Source organism: Heterocephalus glaber, unplaced genomic scaffold (genome assembly GCF_053883595.1).
Source record: "Heterocephalus glaber isolate CG9 unplaced genomic scaffold, H.glaber_assembly_v1.0 deba00001497, whole genome shotgun sequence".
NCBI classification, from domain to species: domain Eukaryota; kingdom Metazoa; phylum Chordata; class Mammalia; order Rodentia; family Bathyergidae; genus Heterocephalus; species Heterocephalus glaber.
The window spans coordinates 19,403,510-19,428,366 of NW_028258320.1; the positions used below are offsets into that span (position 1 = coordinate 19,403,510).

At 36.9% G+C, this 24,857-nt stretch overlaps 2 protein-coding genes across 12 annotated transcripts in view; one reads left to right on the forward strand and one right to left on the reverse strand.

Moving 5' to 3' along the window:
• The window catches only part of Mypn (myopalladin), a 129,364-nt gene extending 118,717 nt beyond the window's left edge, over window positions 1-10,647 (reverse strand). For both annotated transcript variants that reach the window (XM_087185450.1, XM_021259463.2), the window contains exon 1: window positions 10,516-10,647. In XM_087185450.1, coding sequence (XP_087041576.1) covers window positions 10,516-10,541 — 26 coding nt within the window. In that variant the 5' untranslated portion in view covers window positions 10,542-10,647. The remainder of the gene's footprint in view (window positions 1-10,515) is intronic.
• Window positions 10,648-10,656: 9 nt separating this feature from the next.
• Window positions 10,657-24,857, forward strand: part of Herc4 (HECT and RLD domain containing E3 ubiquitin protein ligase 4) — a 119,811-nt gene continuing 105,610 nt past the window's right edge. For 5 of the 10 annotated variants that reach the window (XM_087185460.1, XM_087185462.1, XM_087185466.1 and 2 more), the window contains exons 1-3: window positions 10,659-10,808; window positions 11,998-12,028; window positions 12,479-12,782. In XM_087185460.1, the coding sequence (XP_087041586.1) occupies window positions 12,557-12,782 (226 nt within the window). In that variant the 5' untranslated portion in view covers window positions 10,659-10,808; window positions 11,998-12,028; window positions 12,479-12,556. Of the gene's footprint in view, window positions 10,809-11,997; window positions 12,029-12,478; window positions 12,783-14,447; window positions 14,511-17,818; window positions 17,952-24,857 lie in introns of those variants that run through there. The other 5 variants (XM_087185461.1, XM_087185463.1, XM_087185469.1 and 2 more) reach the window with 4 other exon arrangements.

A 24,857-nucleotide genomic window follows, 5' to 3' on the forward strand; every position in this document is an offset into this window, starting at 1 on the left:
AATTAAAAATATTCATAGGGCTGGGGTGTAGCTCAGTGGTAGAGCACTTGCCTAACATGTGTGAGGCTCTGGATTCAATCCCCAGCACCACAACCAACCAACCCACCAACCAATCAACCAAACCAAACTAAAAAAACCCACTCTCCAAACTAGAAATTGAAGAGAGTTGTACTCATTCTGATAAAGGACATCTATAAAAAATCCATAGCTACAACCCACAATGTGGGAAATAATCTTCACCTGCTCTTCCTCAGACAAAGGTCTACTATCTAGAATCTATAAAGAACTTAAAAAGATCAGACCTCCCAAATTTAAAGACCCAATCTGAAAATGGGCATCTGAAATGAACAGACATTTCTCAGACAAAGAAGTAGAAATAGCAAATAAATACATGAAAAATTGTTCAACATCACTGGTCATTCGAGAGATGCAAATGAAAACAACGCTGAGATTCCACTTCACTCCAGAAAGAATGGCTGCTATCATGAAATCAACCAATAACAAATGCTGGCAGGGCTGTGGGGAAAGAGGAACCCTGCTCCACTGCTGGTGGGAGTGTAGACTGGTGCAAGCACTGTGGAAATCAGTATGGAGCTACCTCAAAGAACTAGGACTGGAAGTTCCATTTGACCCCACTATTCCACTGCTGGGGATCTTCCCCAAAGAATTAAAAGAATCATATCACAGTGATATATGTGCAGCCATGTTCATAGCAGCACAGTTTGTGATAGCTAAAACTTGGAAACAGCCCAAATGCCCATCAACTGGAGACTGGATAAAGAAAATGTGGTTTTTTAATAAAATGGAGTACTACTCAGCCATAAAAAATGAGAAATTAGAGACATTTATAGCTAAGTGGATGCACATTGAGGCGATACTCTTCAGTGAAATAAATAGGACACACAAGTGTAAATACCAAATAGTTTCTCTGGTGTGAGAAACTGAAAGTGTAAATAAGGACTAAATGTATAATAGGTAATGTGAAATAGGAAGAAAAGGGGCAAAGGGGAAGAAAGTGGGAGGGCTAGGGGAAAGGACAGAAGGGAATGGGATTAATATGAGAAAATGGAAAAATAGGAACAAAATCTTTGTAAATAAGGAGGAATGGAGGGGTTGAAGGGAGGGCTGAGCAAGGGTGAAAAATAAGAACCAAGAGAGATTATGTAAAGGTGCAAATTTCCAAGGATGAATGTCATTATATTGTATACTTAAAATGTACCAATGATTAGAATGAATAATCGATAATGCAAAATAGGAAGAAAAGGTCCAAAGGGGTAGGGGTAGTGGGAGGGGGAGGGGAAAGGAAAGAAGGGAACGGAAAAAATGCTGAGAAATGGAAAAAATGGAAATAAAGTCTTTGTAAATAGGGAAGGGTGGAGGGGGGTGAAGGGAGGGCTAGGAATGGGGAAAAAATAAGAACCAAGATGCATTATGTAAAGGTACAATTCCCAATGAGAAATGTAATTGTGTTGTATACCTAAAATGTGCCAATAAAAGAATTTAATTTTTTTAAAAAAAGAATGTAAACTGAAGTTATTAAAGTATTATAATTAATTAAGCAGATAAAGGACATTTTTTAAAAAAACTAAAAACAACAACAACAAAAAGACTCCCCATAGGTAGCCAGGAATGGTGGTGGAATCCTGGGGGAGGAGGATTGCAGGTTCTAGTCCAGCCTGGGCAATTTAGTGACTTAGTAAGATCCTGTCTCAAAATAAAAAAGGGAAGAGCTGGAGACGTAGCTTAGTGCAAAAGCCTTTGTTTCAATCTTCATATCTCCCCCCGACCACGAAACAAAAGGAAGAAAGGAAGGAAAGAAGGAAGAAAAAAGAAAAAAAAGTATGTTAGGTGCATGTATAAATCTTCCAATGTGAAATCCATTAATTTGTATAACCAATGTGCACTAATAAAATGTAGACAATATGGAAACTCTATGCAGTATCTCAGGGTCCTCCTTTGTATACTCCTGAGGATTTTGCTATTCTATGGAACCAGAGGAGTTGAAAACCTGGAAGAGCCATTCTAAGTGTTCAAAGCACAGGTGATGACTATCAACATAATAAGACATATCCAAACACCACTCAACTTAATAAATTTTTTATTCAACTTGTACAGAAGAAACTGAACATATCCATTATTTATTCATATATGTGGATCATTTTCCCTGTAGGTACAAGATCTGGGCATATCTTCCATATGAATGTAACTAAGCTTCCTAGTATGTAGAAAGAGGTCCTGAATAAAAATAGGTTACAGAACTCCAAGATCCACTGCATAAAATTACTTTGACTTTTTTTTTTTTTTGGTACCGGGGATCGAACTCAGGTCCTTGCGCTTGCTTTGACTTTTATGAGTACAAAATACTTTTGAGTATGAAAAAATATCACAATGACATTCAATATAATGTTAGGAATATGTATCTCTTGGGGTGGTATTTTTGATCATTATTTTCTTCTTTCTTTCTTTATTTTTTGTACCGGGGATCGAACTCGGGTCCTTGCGCTTGCACGGTAGGTACCGGAACCACTGAGCTAAATCCCTGGCCCCTCTTCTTTATTCTTTACTGAATTGTTATTAACAAGCATAAAGATTTCAAAATAAAAGCTACTTTAATTTTTTTAAATGGGAGTTCCCTATACTAAGGACATTTAAATTTAAAACAGAAGAGTTTTACACCAAATAAGAGAAACCAGGGCTAGAGATGTAGCTCACAATCCCTAATACCACCATCACTGGTCCTGCCTGTGGTGTGGTCGTATATGCCCCTAATCCCAGCTATGTGGGAGGCTGAAGCAGGAGTATCACAAATTCACAGCCAGTCTGGGCTATTTAACAAAACCTTGTTTTAAAAAAAAATGGTGGTAACTAAAAAATGATGGTAAAGCACCCCTGGGTTCCTTTCCCAGTTCCATGCCAACACACTAAAGATGTTTTACTTTCACCACGATTAATTCAATTAGTTAATAATTCATAATTAAATTTTCTGGCTATGAGGTCCTGCAAGAATAATAAAAACGACATTTCAACATTAAAGATAGTTCTAACATTCACCATTTCACAGAATTTTTATTTTACTGTCAATACTACCAGAGCTTGTGAATGGAAGCAATTTGTAAGCTGCTTTTTGGAATTTAGTTGGCTAGGTAACGCTTCTTTTTAAAGACTGAACAGATGAAATTGTGTTTTGTTTGCCAAGGGGAAACAGTACATAGCACTTCAGTTTACTTCTTAAGATCCTATGTTTACAAAAAGTAATTTTTGTGTTTGGTTTCATATACATATATGAAAAGCAGCTTGGACTGCATAGCGTTTTTCTTGGGCCAACATTTCTGTCATTTTAATATGGTTAAACTGTAATTAGATAATGTGGAGGTGGCAACTATAATTTATCTTCCAGGAACACACTGTCCTTTAGTCACTACTGCTCATTCTTGCAGGCTATCAGATCTTATATTGAGATTATAAGAACACATTTTTCAAAATATGTACTTATTAAATACAAATTTTTAAAAAGAACACATTTTTCAAACTGTGATAAAAATTTGTCCATAAAAATGCCAGAACTCAATTTATTTCTAGATGCCAGCTATGGGGACAATCTTTTTTATTTTTCCAAAAGGACAAGTAGCAAGAGACTTTTATTCAAAATTTGCAATCTATGTGCATAAAAATTATCTGTATGCTGAAGGCAACAAATTATTGGTTATATAAATATAAGGCGTGATTAAACAATAAATGTCTAAATTTTAAAAAATTATTACAGTAGGAAACACATTATCAAGAACAATGGGATGTGTTCAAATTAAGGGGGAGTATTTTGAGGGAGATTCATAACAATGTGACTTTTACTGTCATAAATCTTAAAAATTTAAACATTCATCATATTTTGTGATCATGCTTAATTGATCAAATGTTTATGGTAGTTTCTGTCAAATAAAAACCGTACGATGTGTTCTCATCTTATTATACATATCTGGGACCCTGTGACTTCTGGGTCTTCCTCAAATTCGAAACACCACAAAAGGTAAATATTTTTAATTGCTTCAGGACATCAAAACAGTTATGACAGTATGACTAAAGAGACTCATGAAACAGAACTTCCAGAAACTGTTCCAGAAAGTGCCAAGAATGATTGGATTAAGTATGTTTGAAGCAATGGAAAGTATTTTTGGAAGGTAATGTTAAGGGCAATGTATCTTCTATTGTAATTTTTAAATATTCACCATATATATATACTTTTTTTTTTTTTTTTGGTACCAGGGATTGAACTTGGGTCCTTGCACTTGCAAGGCATGTGGCATAACCACTGAGCTAAATCCTTGGCCCTAGCATATTTTTTAAAAAATCATAACTCACATAAAGTGTACAATTAACAAAGATTTCTGGGGAATCAGAATAAAAAATTTTTTTCATCTCCTTACTTTTATGGTCCCCTGTGCTACAATCATAAAAATTTTAATGCTTAATCAAGAAAAGATCACTAAATAAGATGCATAATGTTTTATAATATTACTTCAAAACGTTATTAAGAAAGGATTCAACAGATAAAGATAATTCATGCTGTATATAATTCTATCCAAAAAAGTAATATTGTTAATTTTACAAAGAACTGTAATTGTAATTTTATTCCTATTTGAAGGCAGTGAGGCATGCAATTTAAAAATATATACAAAAATAATAAAAATAAAAGGAGCTGGGGTTAGAGCTCAGCAGTAGCTTACTTGCATAGCATATGTGAGGCCCTGGTTTGATCCTTAGCTCTGAATATTCAGTTTCATATTTCTGACTGCTCGTTAGAACTTTCCAACCTCAAATATCTTTTTATGCTGCTGGGGATTGAACCCAGGACCTTGCACACACACTCTGTACCACTGAGCTGCGCCTCCAGCTTCCAAACTCTAATATCTTTATAAGACCTTCTAAAATCAGTAGCAACAAAATAGGTATTTTTCTTCTACTCAAAAGTATGACTGGTAAGCTCTAACATTTCAAATTCCTCCTTATTTTTGCTAGCTTGCTTTTTAAAAAGAAAAATACAAACCTTAAAAACCTTCAAATAAGTATAGATCCCACCACTTCATAATGTATTACTTTGGTGATACTCATTATTAATTTGAATTTACAAAATCTTCATCATATGATGGCTATGGGATAGTTAAATTTAACGCATAGTTTATCATGTAGTTAAGTCTTTTTTATAAACATAAGTTTTATTCTTTACTGACACAAAAATACAGAGCAGCTTGAAAACTTTCTCTGATAAAAAAGAGCAGTAACTGGAGTAATGACACTATCATTTCAAATGCATGAACACATCCCCACATACTGGTCAAGGGCCACATTACATGTGATTTTTCATGTTTATGTCTGAGTATCAGTTGAATACCTAAATTACAAGGTAGGAAACAAACATAAAGAATCACGAAGTCATTTTAAAATTATTATTATTATTATTATTATTTTTGATACCAGGGATTGAACTCAGTTCCTTGCACTTGCAGGGCAGGTGGTGGAACCACTGAACTAAATCCTGGGCCTCCCTAAAGTTATTTGTAAAAAAGAACATTTAAAATATTACTGGTATTCATGATTTAAAGATTACCACTGTTTCATACTGGGCTACCAAGAAGGAAAGTGAACGACAGAATGTAAATTTGGAGTGACAAAGGAGAATGGGACGATTGTGAAAGTGAAAGCTGAGAGGACTCCTATAATAAATACCCAGAATATTATTCTTCATGTTGTAGATTAACTGACTTGAGTCATTTCTCCCCTTGCATTCATTTCTGGGATAGGCCCATACCCTCCTAGGATAACAGCAAAAGGACTTTTAAAAACGCAACTCAGAAAAAAGAAACTCCTCTGGGTTGGGTTATGTCCTCCCTCCCTGGAATTCACACCCTAAGATCCTATATTCTGTACCTCAAAAAGTGACTGTCGTTGGAGATAGGTCCTTTAAAGAGATAATTAAAGTAAAATGAGATCATAAACCTAGGCCCCAATTCAATATCACTGATGTCTTACAAGAACTAGGACAAGACTAGAACACAAAGACCAAGGGAAGACAAAAATGAGCACACACTGAGGAGGTTGCCAGTTACAAGCCTAAGGGAGAGGATTTAGGGGAAAAAAACCTACAAAAAACCAAGCCTGCTGACATCTTGATCTTGGACTTCTGGCATTCAAAACTGTGAGAAAGTAAGTTTCTGTTATTTATGCTACCTACATTTGTTATTATATCAGCCCTAGCAGATGAATACAGAGATACACTATTGATTTTTCAAACTTGAAAATCAATGTTCTGGGCTGGAGATTTAGCTCAGTGGTGTCGCCACCTGCCTCATAAGTGTAAGGTCCCGAGTTCAATCCCAGGTACACACACACACACATACACACACACACACACACAAAATCAATGTTCTGTTTCAAAACAGAACATACAAGTTTTCTTAGTCGAAACCTACCTTCTTTCCACTTTCATCAATGGCCATTTTCATCTTTTTAAATGTCATTACTATTTACCTAGTTGCTTAGTCAAAAAGATACCAGTGGGCGGGGCATGGGGGCACACTCGGGAGGCTGAAGCTGGAGGATCACTGTGTATTCAAAGCCAGCCTGGGCTACACCATGAAACCCTGTCTCAATACAAACCAACCAACCAACAAAACCAAAAAACAAAAACAAAAAGGTACCAGTGACCCTAATCCCCTCCAAATCCCATTAATTCTATTTCTTTCTCTTTTTTTTGGTACCAGGGATTGAACTCGGGTCCATTGCGCTTGTGCGGCAGGCGCCAGAACCACTGAGCTAAATCCCCGGCCCAATTAATTCTATTACTGAAACTTTTTGTTTTGTTTGAGGTACTAGGGATTGAACACAGGGAGTACTGAGCTATCCCTAGCTTTTTAAAAAATTTTATTTTGAGTCAAGGTCTTGCTAAGTTGCTCAGGTTGCCCTTGAATTTGTGATCCTCCCCCCTTAGCCTGGCAAGTGGCTGAGATTCCAGGTGTGTGCCACCAGGCCAGGCCCCAAAGTGTGTTTCCAATATGTGTTCTTCCCTTCCTCTCTCTGACTACCACCTCAGACTCCACGAATATTATCTCTCATTTGGATTATTCTAAAGGCCCTGAAAACAATTTTAACTTCTATTTTCACTCTCCTCTAATTTAGAAAATTCTGTCCTGTTCAGCAACACAAATTATCACTTTTCTTGGCACATATGTCACTACCCTCCCCTCTCTCCTTGGAATAAAGCCCTTGTGGGTGCCCTACTTGATCTAGTTTGCTTGTCTGATCCACATCTGGTTATTTCCAAACATATCCAGTGCTTCATGCTTGATCTTTGCTAATTTTCTTTCAGTTCTGGAAACTGTCAAGTTGTTTCCTGTCTCAAGGGTATAATTTTGCTCCCTCCACTTGGAATATTTTCTCACTTTTTCCTAGGGCTTGATTCTTCTCTTCATTTTCAGTTTTAAAGGCAACTCCTCCATTGAGGCCTTCACTGGCCATCTTATTTCACCCATCATTCTACATTTCTTCCCCTTATTGGCATTTATTACAGTTTGCAGCATGTTTTTATCTGCCTACCTGCTTGTTTTCATTTCTACTAGAACTGGGACAGCAGCACAGAGTAGGTAGTCAGTAAAAACTTGGTGAGTAAATCTTGTGAAAGATTTGGTACTAAGGATTGAACCCAGGACCTTCACATTGAGTTATACCCCCATCCCTATTTTATTTTTTATTTTGAGACATGGTCTCACTAAGGCACTAAGTTTCTCAGGCTGGGCTTGAACTTGCAATCCTCCTGCCTCAGCCTCCATGAGTGCTGGGTTTATAGGCATGTGTTTACATGCATGCACCTGGCTTGAACTGTAGATTAATGCAATAATTATATTTCTGTACACTTTAAACCTCTTCAGTTTTGGAAGCAAGTAGGATTTCTTTTATCAATAACATTTTAAAAGTATGATATAATTTATAGAAATTTAGAAAATAGACAAAAATTGCTTCATTCTCTTAACACCATAATTTCTAATATTTTGGTATATATCTTTTCTATCTTTTTAAAAACATTGCTATAAGCAAGACACATAATTTTGTATCCTCATTTGTAAAAACATTGTGTCATATACATTTTTCAACAGTCTTTCAGACAAGATCAGATGTGTTCAAGGTAGTTTGGCTGCAGACTCAACACAGTTTTTCCAATCACAACTTTGTTAGAAACACATCAAAATTGGCTTACCCAATTCCCTAGTATTGGAATTTAGGCTGCTTTTATTTTGTGCTAAACATTTTGTAAATAACACTAAAATAAAAACCTTGTTCATGTTTTTATTTGCTATGCTCTGTTTTTATCTATATCTCTTGGTAGAATTGAGGAGGGTGTTACATAGATGCTCAATAAAAAATTCTTGAATGACTCTTTTCTTAGGATAGAGTTCAGAGGTCATACAGTAGAGGTAAATAGTTTACCTGTGCAATATTTCACAGTAAATATTATTATGAAAAATTATTAAGAAAACATTTTTGGCTTTTGGAATATACAGCAAAATGTATTCCCAGAAAGACTGTGACACATGTTGGTACACACCTGTAATCCCAGCACTCATTTTACTTTAATAATAGGTGGGGGCTAAGCAACATGGGTAACATAGCAAAACACTTACCTAAAATAAAAGTGTTCAAAAGATGTAAAATGATTTAAAGTGATGTTTCCACAAGGATTCCCAAGGATTACTGGCAACTGCCAGAAGCTAGGAGAAAGGCCTGGGAAAAACTTTCCCTCTGAAACCCCAGAAGGGAATCAACCAGCTGCCATCTATTAGAGTTCTGGACTCCAGAACCATAACAGAGTAACTTTTTGTTGTTTTAAGATACTCAATTTGTGGCAATTTGTTGTGGCAGCCCTAGGAAACTAATTCACACACAAATACATTTTAGCGTAGGCACTTCCTTATCTGAAACATATTTTTCAGTAAATGATAAACAGCCTATTGTGGAATTTCTTCTAGGTTCTCAACATTCACCCTCAAGTCACAGGTTTTAGTAAAGTCTAAGATAAAATTACAACTGTCTTGTTTCAAGTTTTATCATTTTTACTTTTATTTAGTAAATTTATTTTTGGTACTGGGGATCGAACTCAGGTTCTTGAGCTTGCGTGACAGGCGCTGGAACCACTGAGCTAAACCCCGGGCCCAACTTCTACCATTTTTAGAGACTGCAGTTATCTTTTACTGGCCTGTGTCTCCTTAAATTCAGCCCTCCTTAATCATTTAAATTAGCAGCACAGGGTTGATTTGCGGAAGTCCCTGCTGTCTCCTCTGAAGACTGATGCAGGAAGCCTTGTGGATGACTATAAATTTAGCTATTCTGGGTTAGCACAGTGGCACCGCAGGGGCATTCCTGAGTTGAATCCCCATACCTTAAAAAAGAAAGAAAGAAAGAAATATACCTATTCAGCAGGGTGAGGGAGGAAGGTTTCAAGTTCAAGGCAAGCTTGAGCAACTTAGCAAGACCATAACTCAAAATAAAATAAAAAGGACTGGGGATGTAGCTCAGTGGCAGAGCACTTGCTTATTATGTAAAAGGTCCTGGATTCAATCACTAGTACCACCACCACTACACGCACACACACGCAAAATAGTACTGCAGAGCAGAGATGACTAGCTACCAGGTTAACTCAGTCATGTCCTCCTAACTACACAAGCAGCTTACAATCTGTGTTAAGATGGTTTTTCAGGAAGCTAGTCTACCATTCTTTTTGGGCTTGCTGGTTTACCGAATAATTCCTTTTTTCTTGCCCCAACACTTGGGGTCGGTAAGTAGACGATGTTAAAACTGGCTTGTGAAATCCAGACACTGCTTTTATGAAGCAGGGACTCTACCCATATGCCTGAATTTTCTCTGATCAAAAGAGGCCCTGCAACTTAAGCTTATCTTCCAGAGAGAATGCAGAAAGGGTTGTGAGCCAACACATATCAGGAACCTGAACTGGTGGTGTTCACAGCGCAAGTATCTTCAGCCACTGCTATCAACGTACACCGCATCCTCAGATTAGCTCCAGCAGAATCTGAAGGATAACATAAGTCATCCGCCCTTACGTCTGTATTTGTGATGTTTCATCTGCTACATTAAAATCTCCTTGGGGAAAAGATAATAAAATAATGAAAAAACTAAAACCTATGAGTAGAAAGAGAAACCAAAAAACAAAACGAAGATTATTCTTCATAAATGGCTTTTACGCAAGCCAAGTGTTGTTAAAAACACACGGGCAATCTCCGTTTGGTTCCATAAATTCCGATTTCTGCATTTGGCAGCTCCCACGACACGAAAGCAATCAAAGCTCCACACTGCGCAGGAGCGCGGGCCGGGAAGTGGGCGGGCTCGCGCGCGGGCTCCGTGGTTCACTTCCGGCCAGCCCCTCTCCCCTCCCCCCGTAGCCACCTCCCCTTCTCCCTTCTCCTCCCCGACCTCTCCCTCAACTCCACCCCTCGTGCTCTCCGCCCTGCTCACCTCCTGTCCTTCCCCTCCCGCTCCATCCGGGTCGCTGACGGCTGTCTTTGGACTGGACAGAGGTGGCGGCTGGTTTTCCGATAAAGTTTCACAGGGGCCCGGGTGGGGAGCAGCGTATCAGCGGCCCGGACGCCGGAGGAAACCTGGTGATTGCCGCCCCTGGCTGAAGGAGGAAGGTCCCGGGAGCCGGAGAGCTGCCTCCGCAGCCGCGCTGCCTCACCGTCCGGGGAGGGTCCGCTCTGCGTCGTCTTGGGCTTTCCCTGCCCTGAGGGGCCGGGTGAGTCCCTGGCCCGGTGGGTTCTGGGGTGAGAGGTGGCGTTGGGGCTGGGGCAGGCCGGCTGGTAGGATTCAGGCCGGCATGGCGAAGGGTGGGGGCCTCCGGCAGGCTGTGCCCTCCCCGTCCCCGGGCTGGAACGTCGTTTTTCGCTGGGCCGGGGCCTCCCCCAGGCTGGGGCCCTGGGTGCGGAACCCGGTCCGCCCGCCTCTGCGTCTGCAAGGAGCGGGCTGCCGCCGGAGTCGGCCCGCGAGGCTGGGTATGTGCGGACCCTTTCCCTTCCCGGCTGCGGAGCTGATGTGGTTGCGTGTTCTGGGAAAGATGTGACTAAACTGTACTCATGATCCTACCTGTTGCTGGCGAGAGGACGCCTCCGAGACTGACTCTCAAGAGGATGGTTCAGTCTAGCGCGCTGAAATCGGGGACACTTGCCCGTGTCCCCTTCTCAAAAGGAAAGAAAAAACCTCAGAAAGACAATGTAGAACTCTCGGGGACTATCGAGTTCTGATGACCCCAAAACAATGAAATCACATTTCTGTTAATGGATGGGCTGTGGATTGGGACCTCGGCATTTGCTAGCCGGAATGTAGGAAAATTGGATTTTGAAACTTACTTTCGGTGTAAGGGGTGTGGGTGACTACAACGGAACTAAGGCTGACTTCCAGTAGAAAGGGTGTTAGTTAATAACGCAGCGTGTTTGAAAATCTGGAGTTTAGACGAAGTGTACTCTCTGATTGTTATTTGTGTCATTACAAGCCAAGAAACAGTCAGTGTACTGGAAAGTTCTACAGATTTCACCACCGAACTATCAGTGACCCAGCCCCCATTCCTGTTCTTGAAAAATCAGCAGTCCTGGTGGGGTTATTTGTAAATTTTGTTTCCATTCTTCAAATAATTGTTCCAGGATATACATAGACATAGATTGCCCAGGGGAAGTTTTTTAGCCATGATTATCACTTGTAATAGAAAAAATCTTGAATTTGGGGGAAGAATATTGATATTTCAACTGAATATTTTTTCTGTATTACAATAAATGAAAATTGATTTAGTTTTCAAATTAGTGAGGTCGGAATGTTATTAGACATGTAAAATACGATTTTTTGGAGGCGATTGTTTTATAGGACCTATTAGTATGAATAATTGGGAGAGACATTTGTATTGTGGTAAATTTAAATTTTGTTCTATTACTGGTTTTGTTTCTGTTACAGGTAAGACCTTCAGTTTTCTGTTGATGTGGAGGTAGGTATCAGACTTTTTAATTATGCTATGATTTGTATGATTTGAGGGAGATTGCACAGTTGGCTGGATACTTGATTTTTGGTCATTAGAAATAAGAATACCTTATTTCCTGCTCCCGTTGAAATTGTTTAAAGCAAACAAAAATTTCTTTAATATGCTTATTTTTTTCCATTAGCTTAACCTATCACGGATAACAAAAAGTCAAAAGTTGTTAATGTTTTGAATTTTGCAAAGAATTATAGAAAATTATGTATTTACCTTAAACATTTCTATATATTCATTTAAAAAAGTACAATTAATTGGTTTTTGAGAGTAAGTAATACTTAGGTAGCATATTTTAAAATATACTTAATGTTCACAATATACTGATTGTTGGGTAGCACTTAATGAAACAGCAGTTGTAAATCATGTTTCTTTTGAAGTCATACTACATTTTTTCTGTCTCCTCAGACATAGGGTGCCTCCAACTTTTCAGAGTTTCAGAAGGGTATTTTGTATTGAAACTGGAAGACCAAAATAACCACAGGCATGTTGTGCTGGGGAAATGCATCCTTCGGACAACTAGGTTTGGGTGGAATTGATGAAGAAATTGTACTAGAGCCCAGAAAAAGTGACTTTTTTATAAACAAAAAGGTACGAGATGTAGGGTGTGGACTCAGACATACTGTGTTTGTTTTGGATGATGGAACTGTGTACACCTGTGGATGTAATGATCTAGGACAGCTGGGTCATGAAAAATCTAGAAAGAAACCAGGTAAGTTGAGAATTTTTAAATTTGTTCTTTGTAATAATTAGATCATTTTAAGTTTGAAGTGTCATATAATTTCTGTAATCTTAAAACTATATTCTTTATCAAGCTTAAAAGCAAAGGTTAAATTCCTCCTTGACACTTGCAAGCTTAGTACTTTCTTTTTTTTATTACTATGATAAGCCCTCTGTGGCATTGTAAAGCAATAGAGAAAACTAGCCTGTAGTATATATGTTACCATTGGTATAGAGTATAAAGCTACAGAGATCTTCCTTAGTAATTTCAGCCACTTCGAATAGATTTTAAATTCATAATTTACTGTGATGTTTCCATACATGGGGGCAGGGAGGGCTAAGGTGAAAGCGTTCTACTTTCATTTACTTGCCTAAAATATATCTTAAATTTTCTATTTATTCTCCCATCATATTTTAAATATATAATTTGATTTGGTTTAGTTGTACGTACCTTTAATTTCTCTAATTTTCCACTTTCAAATACAGTACTAGCTACTAAAGATTTTGTAAAATGAGGTGTTTATAGGTATACAAGCAACATTTAAAATAATTTGTAGGGAAATGAGAATTTTGAGGAATTTGGTCATCTTTCATATACTTTTCCTGGGTGTTATATTTTAGAATTAAATATTACAACATTTAGGAATATTATCCTTACATGTTTTGCTTTCAAGGACTTTTTTTTTTTTTTTTTTTCTTATTTTGGTACTGGGGACGGAACTGGGGTCCTTGTGCTTGTGAGGCAGGCGGTGGCCCCAGTTTTGCTTTCAATTGCAATAACTGTCCTCAAGTGGTAAATTTGGATGAGATTGTGGCTGTACTGACTTAGTTTCTTCTTTTAACTTTAACAAGAATGGTACTTTTAAAAGTATTTTCTGTGGTGGTTATTTTTATTTCATTATTTAAATGGCTTTTATTGTTAGTGTACTTTTTTTTTTTGTACCGGGGATCGAACTCGGGTCTTTGCGCTTGCGCAGCAGGCGGCAAAACCACTGAGCTAAATCCCCGGCCCATTTTTGAGAGATTAATGAAGATATAAAATACTCAGGGATTAAATTAAGGTGTGTTCCATCTTTCATATCATCTCATTACCATTCCAAACTTCACTTTTCTAAAATGTAGGTTTTCATCTTTTCTTTATGGTTAGAGTCTTAATCCCTTCTGCCTTAAATTATAATTTCGTTTTAATGGACAAATAATAATGATGGTTAATACAGTAAGTTTAATTATTGTAGAACACAATAAATGGTAACTTTTTTATACTGTAGATCACTAAGCATATTTTATGGCACCTTACAAGATTTTCATAATCTTAAGCATTGAGGTGGTAAGTTGATACAAATGAATGGTAATTTACTGATAATATATTTAATTATCTCTGCTTTAGCAGCAAAAGGGTCATTTTCCTTTTTTGTTTAGTTTTAGAAGGCTGCTTCATTTGAGATTTTCATAGTACTGGGGCTTCTGGTGTTCTTTATACATAGCATGTATGCCCTGTAGAAGTAACTGAACATCTCTCTAGACTGTTTTAAATTTTGAAAGAGTGGAGGGCAAATAGAAAATTCAAAGTTAGCACATAGAAATTGTCAATATAGTTATAGTAATTTATTAAGGTTTAGAAAGTTTGAATGTTTTTCCACATCTGTTCTATGTTTAGGACAAGGATAGAGACTGTGCACTAATAGACTGTAGTGCCTGCAAACAGCGTCTGACTCCATAGGTGAGCTTCTGAGAAATTTAACTAGCCACTCTGTGATCTTGTTGACATTGTTGTGATTACACTGTGACATCATATCATTCTATGAATTCATCCTGGAAGGATTTGGTAATACAAAGTTGGGAGGGCAGATTTCTTTATGACACCTCCAGGATTGCCTCATTGTTGTCCAGGATGTACACTGTGGTATACATATAAAACATATATATATTTTTTTATGGAGTAGGAAAGAAAAATGAGCTTTGTCTTTGAGAAATTTAGAGCCTGGGTTGGGAGTAAAGGGATATGTAAATGAAAACTGGAGAGAATTGAAATTTGACATGATGTACTTTGAGCCTAGGGAATTTAAATGATGAGAAAAGACATTGTGGGATAGAGTTAAGATTTCTGGGAGAAAATGAAGGTTTAATTTCAAATAAAAGCCGGAAAGCAGGTCTAGAACTAGAATTGCTTACTTCTATAGAGGAGGGGAAACGAGCCTTTTATTGTAACTCCTGACTCAGTGATAATTGAAGTGTACCTATGTTACCGAGGTAGGAAAAGTAGAAGGTCAAGGTAAGGTGATTGTTGTGGTAGGGGCTTCATCTATAATTTTCAATTTTGATTTAGCTTGAGTGATAAATTTTAATAGTTTTAAAGTAAAGTTGTTTCTCTTTGGAATAATTCCTTAATGTTTTAAATGTGCTCCTTCCCTGACCCATTTTAAAATTTGTGAGTTTGAGGGCTGCATTAGAAGATAAGGAGTTGTTGGATCTTATGTAATTGTCTTTTTTCTTGGTGCTGATACTGGGGATTGAACCCAGGGCCTCACACATGCTAGGCAAATGTTCTACTATTGAGCTACATCCTCAGCCAACCCCTGCTCTCTTTTTTTAAAAAATAGTCTTGAGAAAGGGTCTCATTAAGTTCCCTGGGCTAGCCTTGAACTTGGGACTCTACTGCCTCAGCCTCCCAAGTGGCTGGGTTTACAGGTGTGTGCCACCAAGCCCAAGTATTTAGTTGGTTTTAAAGTCCTCTGGTAGTGGAACAGGCCAGTTGTATTTCTAGGCCCATGTAATAAATGGTTCATTTCAGAGGACCTTTAAACTTTTACCAGAAAGAAAACAAAAGGAAAGGAGATAATAATTATTTCTTTACGTAGGTTGACTTTATTAACATAACAAATATTCTGTAGTAAGGAGTGAGAGAAACAATTAGCTTCATTAAAGGTACATGCCTGTGGTCTCGGGAAACTGTTTCCATTTTGGACATTTTTGGAAACATTTAGAAAGGTTTAACTGATGTCTTTTTTTATGTATACCAAGAATGTAGATTCAATCAGCATTCACGTATATTCTCTTGACTATGTATGTTCCTTTACTATCACTACTAGCTATTTCTGAATTTCCTGGGAGTGAATGTGTATTTCACTTTCATATATTTTCTTACTTAAAAACTTTTAAAATAATTTTTTAGCTAGCATCTCAATTTCTTAATAGCGAACAAGTAAATACATTTAATGTTTAGTAAGCTATAGCAGTCCATTTAAATAAATTGTTAGGATCACCCCCCTACTTTTGGTACTGGGCATTAAACCCAAGACCTCACTCATGCTAGGCAAATACTGTGCCACTGAGCTATTTGCCCCCTCCTTTTAAAAAATTTTGAGCCTGATGTGGTGGTGTACACCTGTAATCCCAGCACTCGAGAGGCTGAGGCAGGAGATTGCTGAGAGTTCAAGTACAGCCTGGGTTACAGTAGTGAGTTCAGGGCCAGCCTGAACTACAAAGGGGAGACCTGGTTTCAAAAAACTCCAAAAACATTTTTTAAAAATTTTGAGACAAAGCCTTATTAAGTTGCTGAGTTGCCCTTGCTGGGCTAGATCTTGTGATCCTCCTGCCTCAGCCTCCCTGAATGCTGGAATTAACAGGCATGTGTCACAATGCCTGGCTAGTATGTTTTTCTTGTTTCCTTACTGAGTATCCAGTCATAGGTGTAATTTGATGATGTTTGGTGACTGTCGTCCAGAATAGTGCGTCTATTTCCATTTGTTTTATGGTAGAAACAGTATTAAACTTGTCACTGAAATATTTAAATAATCTGGTATAATTCTGTTAAAAACTGTTTGAATAGCTTTTTGTAGTTTCAAAGTTCTTTCAAATAGAGCATCTCATTTAATCCTCACAAATCTTGTATGCTAGCTAGGGCAGTTTTTATGTTACCCATTTTAGATGAAACTGAAATTAAGAGATTAAGACTGATCAGGGTCACTAGGCAAGCAAGCATTCAGAAACCAGAAAGCCAAAAAAAAAAAAAAGAAAAGAAAAAAAGAAACCAGAAAGCTTTCTCCTGTCATTTTGAGAGGGTAGAAGAGTATTTGTTTACTGAGAAGAAAAGTAGTTGCCATCAGTATTTTAATGTAATTCTGAGGGTTCAAAAAAATCTTTAAAAAATTAGTATTTTGTAACTAAAGTTATAGAATTAAGATACTGTGTTTTATTATCTTTCTTCCACCCTTTGTTCAAAAACTCAAAGAAGAGTCATTTCCAGATCCACATAAGACTGAGAGTTCTATTTTCAAGGGGTAATATTGCTGTTTGGTGTGTTGGCACATACCTATAAACCCAGCTACTCTGGAGGCTGAGGCAAGAGGATCACCAAATTGAAGACCATCCTGGGCAACATAGTGAGACCCATCTTTAAAAAACAAAACCGAACAAAATAAAACCAAAAGCAAATATAATATTGTTTTACCACAAATTAAAAATTCAAATACGTATGGTTTATTCTTGAATGGAAGACTAACTTGGTTAACAAAGCTAGCAGTAGGTAAAGTTTCACTAGTATGTTGAAATTTATTATAGTTTATATTCACATTTGTGGTCACATACCAGTAATTATTTGCGTGTTTTCTTCATTTTCTGACCTGTCTCTCTGCTCACAAAACTTAAATCTATAAGTGAACTGCTCCTTAAAATATAGTTGAAATTTAAAAAGTAGTATAGGAAAATAAATATATAAATGTGGGAAATAGAAGTATTCACTGGAGAGTAGATTAAAAATACCAAATTATCCCACAGAATTACTGAATCAAAGGCTGTAACACCAAAGAAGCTTGCTATGTTTTATAACTTAATTTTCATGATACCTAGATATGGATGATAAGACTTGAAAAAAATAATTATTTGAGTCAAGACAGTAGGATTACATTGGAGACTTTACTTTGAGAAAGATGAGTGCCCCAAAATCAGGTATTGAGTGTAGAAAAAAAATCATAATGCAAACAGATGCTACTGTTAGAGAGATGTATAATAATACTTTACTTTGTGTAGGACCCTACAACTGAGGAATTGCAAGAGCATTACACAGTAATTCATGGTTCCTTTCAAAATGCTTGTGACACAATTTGCAAGAATTATCCTCATCTTAGGGGATAAATTTATGGAGAAATGGCAGCACAAGTTGGTAAGTAACTTGTCAAAACAGTAGGGAACTGGTAAACAGCTATAAATTGAACCTGAAAATTTTTAAGTCTACCAGTCCTCCTACCTTATTCACTAATTTGTGCTCATGTTTAGAATTATGTACAGTAGTATCTTCTGAGGTAGAGCAAATATTAATGGACAGAGTATTTCCTTGCCAATTTATTTTATGGCCTATTGGAAACAGTATTTCACTGAGATGGTTGCATTCTGGTACCACCTGGGTACTTCTCCCTAACCCTGTGTTGTATAGAGAATATTTATTTATTTGTGGTTCTGGGACTCAAACTCACTAAGCAGGCACTACCACTGAGCTATACTTCCAGTCTAAGAACAGACAAACAGAAACTTACTATGGAAACAGCCTTTTCTCATTTCTGTTATATACCATATTATATATCCTTTTATTATTTTAACTATTATGATGTTCTATCCATAGTCCATAGTAATAATGCCATACATGGTTGATTTGATGACTAACTTTTGAACTTGGATTATATTGTCTCAAGGCTATCGTGTAGATACATTCATTTGTCTCTGGGGTCCATTGGTTTGGTGATACTTTATAAAACTTGTAATCCACACAGAAAGTACTAATAGTAGTAGATGCCTAGTTTGAGCAGTCTAACAAATGGCAATTTCTTTAAAGGATTCTGTCTGTGTTTGGTGTGTATTAGTCACTTTCCTGTTAGTGGGACAAAATACCTGAGCACCCACTATTTAAAGGAGAGGTTTATTGGGCTCACAATTTCCAGTGGGTTAAGTTAAAAAATAACTGGCTCTAAGGAAGAACGGTGGAAGGGCATGGCAGAGGAAAGCTGCTCATCCCATGGCATCTAGAAGGCAGAGAGAGAGAGGAGGATCAGGGATGAGAATATACTTTCCTAGGTCACGCTCAGTGACCATCTCCAATCAGGTCCCACCATCTTAACTGCACATTCAATAATGAACTCATCAATGGATGCATCCACTGAAGAGTATAGCACCCTTATGATCCAGTCACTTCCACAAACAAGACTTGGGATAATTCAGATCTAAACAATAACGGTGTGCTAGTGTTTTTACATGATTGGAAATGTGCTACACACTTTCCTTAAAAACAAAATAAAACAAAAACATAAAAACAAGAGCGTGATAGACTTCAGTTTCAGAGTTTGGGCAGTTACCAAGGAAATTTCTTGAATTTTAAATTCTTTAAATCATAGTATTTTGCTCAACTGGACCCACTGTTTTGTTTTCATTTCTACCATGTCAGAATTTCAGTTTAGCTTTTCATAGCCATATAGAAAACATTCTAGAATCCTTTAGTAATGTGTTTTTCACAAATTATTTAAAATTATCCTATTATTATTTGAAGCTAACCTAATTATTTTTGGTAAAGTAAAAATACTAGACAGTATTTTACCAAAAGTAATATAATTACAGTTTTGTGATGCTAGGGATTGAACCTAGGGACTAGTGCTTGCTAGGCAAAGTGAACTTCCACGGGCCTTCATCGCCAGCCCTACTTCTTTATTAATATCCAAGTTTACCCTCATTTTTTTTCTTCACTACGTCATACAATTCTAAAACACACATTTTTGTTTTTCCCAATTTTTTTTTAAATAACTTTATTATCAAACACACACACAACAAAAAAAAGCATTCAAAGAAGAACAAGGCAAGGGGAAAAAAACCACAATAATACTCAAATACAATAGAACTCAACCAAAACAAAGCTGAAAAGCACTTAAGCATTTTTTCATATAACTTAAAAAAGCATCTCAAGCACCAACAAGACACCAGAGGATGTGGTTTGTTTCAGAAAGATCCCCAAAACCAACATTGAACAAATAATGATCTGGAAAAAAACTCCAGTTAGTTAGCAGACTCCACATAAGCCAAACTTCTGCCTAACTTAAATTTTGATACAGTCATATGACACGTGATGGAAACACAATCTGAGAAATACGTTATTAGGCCATTTCATCCATGTGAATTCTTAATTACACTTTCAGTTTCTCACACTAGAGAAACTATTTGGTATTTACACATATGTGTACTATTTATTTCACTTAAGAGGATGGCCGCAATATGCATCCATTTAGCTATAAATGTCTCTAGTTTCTCATTCTTTATGCCTGAGTAGTACTCCATTTTATTAAAAAAACCCACATCTTTATCCAGTTTCCAGTTGATGGGTACTTGGGCTGTTTCCAAGCTTTTGGTATTATGAACTGTGCAGCTATAAACATGGGTGCATATATATTACTGTGGTAAGATTCTTTTAATTCTTTTATGAAGATACCCAGCAGGGGGATAGCTGGGTCAAATGGGATCTCTAAGCCTAGTTCTTTGAGGTGTCTCCATACTGATTTCCACAGAGGTTGCACCAGTCTGCACTCCCACCAACAATGGAGAAGGGTTCCTTTCTCCCCACACCCCTGCTAGCATTTCTTATTGGATTTCTTAATAGCAGTCATTCTTTCTGGGGTGAGGTGGAATCTCAGTGTTGTTTTTATCTGCATCTCTCCAATAACCAGTGGTGTTGAACATTTTTTCATATATTTATTTGCTGCTTTTCTTTGAGAAATGTCTGTTCATTTCAGATGCCCATTTTTGAATTGGGTCTTTGAATTTGGGGGGTCTGATTTTTTTCAATTCTTTACATATTCTAGAAAGTAGTCCTTTGTCTAAGGTACAGTTGCTGAAAATTTTTTCCCACATTGTAGGTTATCTGTTAGCTCTGTTGGTGGTTTCTCTTGCAGTGCAGAAGCTTTTTAATGAGATAAGATCCCAATTGTTTATTCTTTGTGCAAGTTTCCGTGCCACCGAGGTTTTGTTCATAAAGTCTTTTCCTATACCAATATCTTCAAGACTTCTACCTAATTTATCCTCCAGCAAATTTAATGTTTCTGTCCTAATATTTAAACCTTTAACCCACCTTGATCTTAATGTAGTGTGTGGTGATAGGGATGGGTTAAGTTTTAATCTTTGGCAGGTTGAAATCCAGTTTTTCCAACACCATTTATTAAATAGGCGATCTTTCCTCCAATGAGGATGGTTGACTCCTTCGTCAAAGATGAGGTGGCTGAGCATGTCTGTAGTTGTTTCTGTATCTTCTAATCTATTCCACTGATCCTCAGGTCTTTTTCTTTGCTAGTACCATGCTGTTTTTATCACAGTAGCTTTGTAGTATAGTTTCAAGTCAGGGATTGTAATATCCTCAGCCATATCTCTGTTGCCTAGAGTTTCTTTTGCTATTCTAGGTCTCTTCTGGTTCCAAATGAATTTTTGGATTGTTTTCTCTAGTTCTGTGAAATATATTGTTGGAATTTCAATCAGCATTGCATTAAACCTATATAACAGTTTTGGAAGTATGGCCATTTTCACTATATTGATTCTTCCTATCCAGGAACAAGGGATGTCTTTCCATTTTCTTATATCCTGCTCAATCTCCTTTTTCACAGTGCTATAGTTTTCAGTGTAGAGGTCTTTTGCTTCCTTTGTTAGATTGACTCCTAGACATTTCATTTTTTTGGATGCTATTGTAAAAGGAATTGTTTCCCTAATTTCTCAGTGAATCTGCTATTTGTGTATAAGAAAGCTATTGCTTTTGAGTGTTGACCTTATATCCAGCTACTCTACTGAATCTGTCAATTAAGTCTAGGAGTCTTTTGGCAGAATTTTTTGGGTCTTCTATGTAAAGTATCATATCATCAGCTAATAATGACAGTTTAACTTTTTCCTTTCCTATTTTTATTACTTTTATTTCTTTCACTTTTCTAATTGCTGTGGCTAATGTTTGGAGAACAGTATTTAACAGGAATGGTGATAGTGGGCATCCTTGTCTTGTTCCTGATTTTAGCGTGAAAGTTTTCAGTTTTTGACCATTTAGTATGATGTTGGCTGTTGGTTTTTCATAGATAGCCTTAATCAGTTGAGATAAAGACCTTCTATTCCAATTTTCTGTAGGTTTTTTTTTTTTATCACGAATGGGTGTTTTATTTTGTCAAATGCCTTTTCTGCATCTATTGAGATAATCATATGGTTTTTGTCCTTGAGTCTATTAATATAGTGGATTACATTTAATGACTTATGAATGTTGAACCATCCTTGCATCCCTGGGAAAAATTCGACTTGGTCAAGGTGTATGATCTTCTCGATGACCCTTTGTTTTCTGTTTGCCAGTATCTTGTTGAGGATTTTTGCATCAATATTCATTAGGGAGATTGGCCTGTAGTTCCTTTTTTGGGTTGTGTCTTTCCTTGGTTTTGGAATCAAAGTAATACTTGCTTCCAGGAATGAATTTAGAAGCCTTGCTTCCCTTTCAATTTCCTTGATGAGTTTAAGGAGTAATGGCGATAGTTCTTCTTTAAATGTCTTGTAGAATTTAGTAGTGAAGCCATCAGGACCTGGGCATTTCTTTGTTGGTAAATTTTTTATTACATTTTTAATTTCACTCATTGTAATTGGGGTGTTTAGAATTTCTATATCTTCTTCATTTAACTTTGGTAATTCGTATGTATCTAGGAATCTGTCCATTTCTTCTGTGTTTTCCATTTTATTAGAGTACAGGTTCTCGAAGTAAGTATTGATGATGCTTTGGATTTCTGCAGGATCTATTGTGAGTTCACCTTTTTCATTCTTGATTGCATGGATTTGAACCTTTTCTTTCCTTTTTTTTGTTTTGTTTTTTTGGTACCGGAGATTGAACTTGGGTCCTTGCACTTGTGAAGCAGGCGCTGGAACCATTGAGCTAAATCCCTGGCTCCTTCTTTCCTTTTTTTGGTAAGGTTGGCTAAGGGTTTATTGATTTTATTTATTCTTTCGAAAAACCAACTCTTTTATTCATTAATTTTTTGTATCATTCTTTTAGTCTCTATTGCCTTGATTTCTGCTCTCATCTTTATAATTTCCTCTCTTGTACGAGCCTTGGGTTTGTTTTGCTTTTCTTTTTCTAGGAGCTTGAGGTTCTGCATTAGGTTATTTATTTGAGTTCTCTGTTTTCCTAATATGGGCATTAACTGCTATGAATTTCCAGTGTAGAACTGCTTTCATTGTGTCCCATAGATTCCTGTATGTTGTACTGGTATTATCATTTACTCGTATTTTTTTTTTTTGGGTACTGGGGATCGATCATTTACTTGTAGAAACTGAATAATTTCTTCTTTAATTTCCTGTGACCCATTGGTTGTTCAGGAGGATGTTATTTAATTTCCATGTGTTTGTGGGAGTTTTGCAGTTTCTTATATGATTGATCTCCAATTTTATTGCACTATGGTCTGAAAATATACAGGGGGTAACTTCAGTTCTTTTACATTTACTTAGACATGTCCTATGAGCTAGCATGTGGTCTATTTTAGAGAATGACCCATGTGTAGCCAAAAAGAATGTGTGTTCTGATTTTGTGGGGTGGAACACTGTAAACATCTATTAAGTCCGTTTGTTTAATAGCTTGGTTCAATTCTAGAAATTTATTGTTAATTTTTTGTCTAGATGATCTATTTGTCATAAAGGGGTATTGAGATCCCCCACTACAATTTTTTTTTTTTTTTTTTTGGTACCGGAGATCGAACTCGGTTCCTTGTACTTGCGCAGCAGGCAGCGAAACCACTGAGCTAAGTCCCCGGCCCTGCAATTGTATTAGAGCTTATTTGGTTTTTCATGTCCATTAATATTTGTTTTGTATAGTTGGGGGCATTCGTATTTGGTGCATATATATTTATGATTGTCATCTCTTCATCTTGGACTGTTCCCTTTACAAGGATGTAGGAACCATCTTTGTCTCTCAATTAATTTTGGCTTGAAATCTAGTTTGTCTGCAAATAGAATTGCTAGCCCTGCTTTTTCCTGGGTCCTTGTGGTGTGGAGAACTGTTTTCCATCCTTTTACTTTCAGCCTATGTATTTCTTTTTGAGTTAGGTGTGTTTCTTTCTTTCTTTTTTTTTTTTTGGTACCAGGGATCAAATTCGGGTCCTTGCACTTGGGCAGCAGGCGGCGAAACCACTGAGCTAAATCCGCAGCCCAAAGGAACATCTTTTTTTTTTTTTTTTTTTTTGGTACTGGGGATCAAACTCGGGTCCTTTTGCTTACAGGGCAGGCGACGAAACCACTTAGCTAAATCCCCAGCCCCAGTGTGTTTCTTGTATATAGCCTATTGTTGGATTTTGCTTCTTAATCCATTCTGTCAGTCTATTTCTTTTGATTGGTGAAATGAGACCATTAACATTGATAGTTATAATTGATAGATATTGACTCATCCTTGTCATGATGTTTTACTATTGGTGGTTCTTTTACTTCTTGTTTTTTATTTTTTTTAATTTTTTTTTATCCTTTTGCTTTAGTTTCTTACCTTGCCTGGTGGCTTCCCTCTGTTGGGCCTCATGGAGTTGTGATCTTCTTTGTCTTTTTCTAGGATATTGCTTAGGATTGTTTGGAGTGCAGGTTTGGTATTCATGAAATTTCTCAGGTGTTGTTTGTCGTGAAAGTATCTAATTTCCCCATCGATTTTGCAAGATAATTTTGCAGGATACAGCAGTCTAGGTTGGAAGTTATTTTCTTTTAGGGATTGAAATACTTGACTCCAGGCTCTCCTTGACTTGAGGGTTTGTGTTGAAAAATCTGTTGTGATTCTGATAGGCTTTCCTTCATAGGTGATTTGTTTCTTTTCTCTAATTACCTGTGGGATTTTGTTCTTCCATTGGGTTTCTGGGATCTTAATTATTATGTGTCTAGGTGTAGTTTTTTTTGATCATGGCTAAGTGGAATTCTATATGCCTCACTTGTCTGTATGTCCAATTCTCCACCTCTGTCTAGGAAGTTTTCTACTATTACTTCTGTGAACAGTTTTTTTATGTCAATTGTATTTTCTCTTGTTTTTTCGTGGACTCCTATCAGTCTTATGTTA